Genomic DNA, 7,601 nt, shown 5'->3' on the forward strand with positions numbered 1-7,601 from the left:
CTCATGGAAAACTTCACCTCATTTTACTTTGACTTGTAAACTTCACGTCATGGCAAACTTCACCTCATTTGACTATAGCAAACACCTCATTTAACTTTGACTTGTAAACTTCATCTCATAGCAAACTTCACCTCATATGACTTTGACTTGTAAACTTCATCTCATAGCAAACTTCACCTCATTTGACTATATCAAACACCCCATTTGACTTTGACTAGTAAACTTCATCTCATGGTTCTCGGCCAACTTGATTTCGAAATATTTCCTTAATTAATTTCGAAACATCTTCTCAAACTTCATCTCATAGAACTGATTTTGGCTTCTTTAAAAAGCCAATATAAAATTATAAAGAGTGAGTTTCGAATCTAAGACCTTAGAGTTTAATCATCAAGCTTCCAACCATCTCATATGTACAAATTATTGGTTATTGTAGCATTCTTCTTCTTGTACTTCTTTCTTTCCATAATTGCTTGAACTCCAAGACATCTTCATGCAATCTCGTTTGCTTCTTATTTCTCCTTCTCCGAATTTGTTCAAAATTCTTCCATTGCCATTTCTTCTTAGGTAGGGCGTGTAGGTAGGCACTTTCAAGTATACATATCATATGCATACATCTTCTTCTTATTTTCCACATGCATACATCTTACTCTTATCTTCATATGCATACATTTAATTTTCCCTTTTCGTTAATCCCTTTGTTAATTTCCCTATCATGGTCTATGACACAACTAGACTTAGACAAAATAAAATTGGGGATTCTAAAATACAATTTGTCATATCAAAATCTATTACAATTTATTCCTAACACGACTTCTCCCTCTTCTCATTCAGGTAGCGCCATGGCAACGACATGACTAAGGCTGTCGACGATGGTGGCGTCGTGATGAAGACGACGATGGTGGCCTGCTGTTGCCCTCATGCGATGAAGACGACGGTGGCCTGCGGTTACTGTCTTCCCCTCTAACAATGCATGGACGACTGGACGACTAGATGGTACGCTGCTAGTTTCTTATTCAAATGCAATTATCTTTATTCTACCATATATTAATATTTTCCTTATTTAATAATTACATATTAATTTGGTAAATGGTAATTATATTACGGTTTAATATTGCCATATTAATATTACCTTAATTAATATTATATATTATTTTGACAAATGGTAAATATATAGTAATTGCTTGTTTTTGGAATATTGAATGCCGTTTAGTTTCCTCTTAATTTTGGCATTATATTCATAATTAAATTATTATTCAATTATGGAGAAATATTAAGTTGTAAATTTACTATTTGAATTTTAATTTAATATTGAGGTACATATTAAATTTCCTTTAAGTATTGCAATTTATTTAGGATATATGGGTTAATAATAATATATTAATGTGTATAATCCAAGCATGTTGTATATATTTATCAAATAATTATATTTTTATTATAATTATACATCCATAAAAGCATGCATTAAGGTTGGATTTAGTATATTATTAACTCATAGTCTTTATATTAAATATCATTCAATTTTGGATCCTTAGGCTAATTTTGGACATTATAGCCTATTAAAACAACTTGTTTGGTTTCTCATTTAATATAATTTTGAGCATATTTTAGTCCTATTTTTCACTTGGGACTTTAAAACATATTCTGAACAAGTTATTTGGGACCTATCTCGAGTCATTAAAGTATGGATCCCACCAATATTGGTTGTATTTTTAATAATAATTATAGCTTTTTTTATTTGACTTTTAACATGTGTATTAAGTTTTAATTGTTACTGACTACCATATTTTGGTATTCATCGCTGGTGATAATATTAAGTTTTGAGTCTATTTTAGTACTAGACCATTTTCCATCCATGTTATAACTCACTTAGGCCATTGAGGTTTATGAGCCTAATTTGAAGGATTAAATGCTATAATTATTGTCTTGGCCCATTTTGAGTCATTAAGGGTGTTGGTTTTAGTGTTTTACGGCCTTCGGATGCCGCTCGGCGGGCCAACACTACCGTAAAATACTTAAAATGCTTGTATCCGTGAAAGACTAGCGTAATTGAGAGAATAATGTCGTATTATTTCTCTAGGGTTTCGGCCGCTTGAATGCTAGAGAGCCTTACATAGTGATCCCGTGAGGATATTTATACAAGAGTACAAGATCTATACAAGGAAAGTAGGGTTGACGCAGAGCCAAGATCTTCAAGGAAAATAGGGCTGACGTAGAGCCAAAATCTACCAGGAAAGTAGGGCTGACATAGAGCCAAACTAGTTAAGGAATCCAGCTTGCTTAATACGACCATAACTGTCTAAGCTAATAAAGGAAGTTACTTGTATTGAATGGGGAAAGAGATCTCCATGAAATCTGCTTGTAACCACCTCTGGGCGAGCACCCAGCCGGGGACACCCTGACTGCCAAGGAGATGGCTTGAGGGGGCCACGATACTCGGGCGAGGACACCCCGACCGCAGAGCCTGGTCGTCCATCTGAATCCTAATAGGGCATTCAGTCGGGGACACGCCGACTATCGGGACTGGTTGCCTAACCGTGTCTCATGTACGAACCTAGCCGAGGACACACCAGCTATCGAGCATGGTCGCTTTACCCTAGCCGGCCGATCTCCGCTTGGGTAGGTGTCTGTCCTTGTGGATGGCTGGCCGCTATCTCCAGGCGCCTCATATGGCGAACGAGAACCATGAATGCCGTCCCACTTGCCAAGTGTCAAACCGTGCCCGAACCTGGCTACCTTGCCTCACACGCCTGACCGAGTGTCTGATTTGGGGTATCTATCAAAGTGTTTAAGGATAGATTATAATTACCATTTGAAGCGATTAAGAATTATAATTATTTTTTTGGCCATTAAGAATTATAACTATTATTTAGGGTGTGTTTGGTTCGCACATGGGAATCGGAATCGGAATGGGTATCAAATACTTGGTAATGGTAATGGGTTTTGGTGAAAGTATTTAACATGTTTGGTAGTAGAGTGGAATGAGAATGGTTACTAATAGTAGTGCTTGAGAATGAATAAGGGAATGAAACCCTTATTGTATTTGGGTATGGGTTTTTCAATTGATGGGGTATTCGAAACCCATAGTAGTGTTTTAAAAACCTATCAACCAAACAACAACAATCACTTTCATACCCATTCCTTTAGGCAAAACCCACCAACTAAACACACCCTTAAGTTGATTATGTTTTAATCTATCAATAGTTTTTAGAGCCTTAATAATAATATTAAGCTTATGGCAAGCAATGTACGTAGTTGATGTATTGCCTTTACATTGGTAATCTGGTTATTACCTTAATTTCAGTCCCCCTATGACTCATTATAGTCTCAATTAATTATTATGTAGTGAACTAAGATTTGCATTTGACATTTTCTTAATTACAGCCTTGCCTTTATTATAGTTATTGGCTTCATTAATTATTGTAATTAAGCTTTGGGCGAATCTCGTTTACTGCCTTTCGTAATAATTATTTGATAATTTATTAAGTGTTACCAATAAACTGTTATGTACCGTTGGACGATTCATTAAGGTTGCTAGCATCGACGGGTCAACTAAACCCTCCTCGAAGATGGAGAATCTTGGAGGCTTTCCTTGCTATCGGTGTTAGTGCTATGGTGTAACCACCCTGCTTTTCTAAAACTAAATCCCAATTACTTTAACTCTAAACAAAATATAAAGTAATACCAATTAACTTAAATTCAACCAAAACCAACCAAACGGGTGTCACTGCACACGATAACTTTAATTCGCGTTCGCACACACTTAATCTAATATAGACCATTAAAAAATATTAGATGGATGCACACGATTTTTCTCAGGTTCTCACCTAAGCAAGTGTTCTCATATGATCCTATATATATATATATATATATATATATATATATATATATATATATATATATATATATATATATATATATATATATGGTTGAGTTCAAATGAGGACAACAATATATAGAGGACTGTGAGGATAAATAATGGGCACACAACAAATCAATATCAGGCACACAATTTAATACATAATGGCACACAGGAATACATGTAAACATCAGGTTTCGAACCCAGGCTCTATTAATTAACAAATCTATGCGCGCAACATACAAACTGTGGCACACGACTACATTCGGCCATGCACACAACATACAGGCTAATGGCACACACTACATCCGTCCTCACAGTCCTCTATAATATACTTGTCCTCATTTGAACGCAAGTCTCTCTCTCTCTCTCTCTCTCTCTCTCTATATATATATATATATATATATATATATATATATATATATATATATATACTAATAAGAGGCCAAGAGAGTTAGGCCTATAATGGGTAGAAAAAATGGCGGTCAAATTTTTTAATCAAATGAATGGCTAAGATTGATCAGATTTTAATTTTTCTTAAGATTTCCTAATTTATCCTTAATGAATATGATTATCCGTTAACTTTTCCGTTAAATATTATATTTTTCGTTAATTTCTGTTAGTTCACCGTTAACTTACTCATTGATTTCAATAAGAAAGGTCTTAGGTTCGAACCTCATCCCAATCAAAGTTGGCATAATTAGTACTCTATTTTACTCTTATTAAATTATAAATAATAATTTAGTAGCAACAACAAAAAATAATACATATGCATTTCTTTAATTTAGAATTATGTGTCTACAATGTCTTTATTTTGAAAAAATTATTCGTTATCAATAAATTAAATAAAAATAATAATTTCATTAGTTATATTGTATTTATTTTTCTCCAATATAAAAATTATTTACATTCAAATTCATCAATCGATTATATTCGCTACATTGTCCCTACAGTGTCTTTATTAAAAAAAATTATTCATTATCAATAAATTAATTAAGAGATATAATTTTATTATTTATATTGTCTTTATAATTCTCCAATGTAAAAATTCTTTACATTCAAATTCATCAATTGATTATATTCACTACATTGTCTATTATTTTTTTGTGCACTATTTTTTTTATTAAATATCAAAATAATAATACAAAATAATGTTATATATTTATTTACCAAGTATTTTATTAATACCATGAAAAAATTAAAATAATATATAATTAATAAAGCCAATCATATTAACTACTTGAGAGATTCGTTGACAAAGACAGTATTCGATCAAATCACACAATAAATTGAAGTGAGAACTACTTCGCACTGTCCTTGTTTGACAATCAGCAGTTAGCGGATTATATTAGCGAATTTGACCAGCGAATTATATCAACGGTTGTTAAAAAGATACTTTAATAATAATAATAATAATAATAATAATAATAATAATAATAATAATAATAATAATAATAATAATAATAATAATAATAATAATAATAACAATAACAATAACAATAACAATAACAATAACAATAACAATAACAACAATAATAATAGTAATAGTAATAATAATAATAATAATAATAATAATAATAATAATAATAATAATAATAATAATAATAATAATAATAACAATAATAATAACAATAATAATAATAATTGTTTTGAAAAAATAAAAAAATATAATTAAGCCAATCATATTAACTATTGGGGGATTTATTGCCGAAAAGAGTATTCAAATCACACAAAAAATTTAAGTGAAAAACTATCTCGCAATGTCCTTGTTTGATAATCAGCACTTCAATATTAGTATATATTTAATATTTTATGGTCTAATTTTTATTTGCTCTCCCTTATGTCCCGTATTTGGTTTCAACCATACCTATACAATTATTTTATTAACAATTATAATCAATCTTGACTATATTATCTTGCATTTGTAAACTTAGAATTGCCTATTTAAATACGCAAATTTAACATTCAATTATCTATGCATGAACAATTCCAATATAATATAATCTTGCATTGAAATACTTTAAAACTTATTTAAAAAAGAAAACACCGGGCATTATCTCAATCGCGCAATGCGCGTAAAAAACTAGTATATATATAGGGTTGAGACTAACTCTATGACTACACAATTACATCATATGTTACATATAATTAAATAACAATAATAATAGTAACACTAACACACCCCCTCAAGCTCAAGGTTGGTGCTCTACAACATTGAGCTTGTCTCGTAAAGTTGTAAACCAGGGCCCAGGTAGAGGTTTGGTGAAGACGTCGGCTAGCTGATCCTTGGTTGATACAAAACTAACCACAAAATCCCCTGAAGCTACCTTGTCTCGAACGAAATGATAGTCAATCTCAACGTGCTTCGTCTGAGCGTGGAACATTGGATTGGCGCAGAAATAGGTGGCCCCTAAGTTGTCACACCATAGGCTTGCAGGCTGTTCTGTATGGAGACCGAGTTCACGTAACAACGAGACAACCCAGGTGACTTCTGCTGCAACATCGGCTAGAGCTTGATACTCAGCTTCAGTGGAGGACCGGGCGACGGTGCGCTGCTTCCGGGAGAGCCAAGAAATGAGATTGCCCCCAAGAAAAACAGCATAGCCACTGGTACTCTTCCTGTCCACCGGACAGCCAACCCAGTCGGAGTCCGAATAGGCGTGTATGGTGCGAGTAGGAAAGGAATCAAGGCAGAGCCCATAGTGTAGCGTGCCCTTGATATACCGTAACACACGCTTCACCGTGGCCCAGTGATCGTCGGTAGGAGTGTGCATAAACTGACAGAGCCTGTTGACAGCGTAGGAAAGATCCGGCCGAGTGATTGTCAGATACTGTAAGGCTCCAACTATGCGACGATACTGTGTTGGATTCTCAAACGGTTGATCAGACGGTGTAACCGGTTGAGTGACGGAGGAGGCATGTGTTGCTAGGGGTTTGCAGTCAGTCATCCCATCGCGACTTAGTACGTTAACCATGTAGCGGCGTTGAGAAAGAACCATGCCATCACCTGAGCTAACTGTCTCGATGCCTAGGAAGAACCCTGGTGTGCCCAGATCACGGATTTTGAATGTGGAAGCTAGACGACCAAGCAGAGAGTTGACAAGCGTAGTGTTACTGCCCATCATTATGATTTCATCAACATATACAAGTAAGAACACTTTGGACCCTTCTGTGGTGTGGCAGAACAACGAGACATCAGTTTTAGATGAATAAAAACCTGCAGATAGTAAATAATCATGGAGCCTCTTAAACCACGCCCTCGGAGCCTGTTTGAGCCCATAGAGTGAACGTTGCAAGAGACAGACATGTCCGGGATGTGCCGGATCTTCGTATCCTGGTGGCTGTTTCATATCAACTGTTTCGGCTAAGTGGCCGTTCAGAAAGGCGTTGTGAACATCCAACTAACGCAGTGTCCAATTGTTTGACACAGCCAACGAAAACAGAATATGGACTGTAGTGGGCTTGACTACTGGACTGAAAGTGTCAAAGAAGTCTTCGCCCGCAACTTGATTAAAACCTTTGGCTACTAAGCGAGCCTTGTAGCGGTCAATCGAGCCGTCTGCGGTGCGTTTGGTGCGAAAACCCCATTTACACCCAATGATGTTCATGGTAGGGTCCGGTGGGACCAAACACCAAGTATCGTTATGAAGCAGAGCGTTAAACTCTAGATCCATAGCATCACGCCATTGTGGATGTCCCACAGCTTGGGAGTAGCATGTTGGATCAGTCGTTGCTGTTAGGGCCT

The 7,601-nt window shown here is 35.1% G+C and overlaps 1 protein-coding gene across 1 annotated transcript; it reads right to left on the bottom strand.

Annotated features, from left to right (window-relative positions):
* Window positions 1-6,048: 6,048 nt before the first annotated feature.
* LOC109156266 (uncharacterized mitochondrial protein AtMg00810-like) lies at window positions 6,049-7,206 on the bottom strand. Its single transcript, XM_019304121.1, has one exon. It carries the CDS (start codon window positions 7,204-7,206, stop codon window positions 6,049-6,051), a length of 1,158 nt encoding a protein of 385 aa, XP_019159666.1.
* Window positions 7,207-7,601: the final 395 nt, after the last annotated feature.

The sequence above is a fragment of the Ipomoea nil genome, unplaced genomic scaffold (assembly GCF_001879475.1).
Source record: "Ipomoea nil cultivar Tokyo-kokei standard unplaced genomic scaffold, Asagao_1.1 scaffold2705, whole genome shotgun sequence".
Classification (NCBI taxonomy): Eukaryota; Viridiplantae; Streptophyta; class Magnoliopsida; order Solanales; family Convolvulaceae; genus Ipomoea; species Ipomoea nil.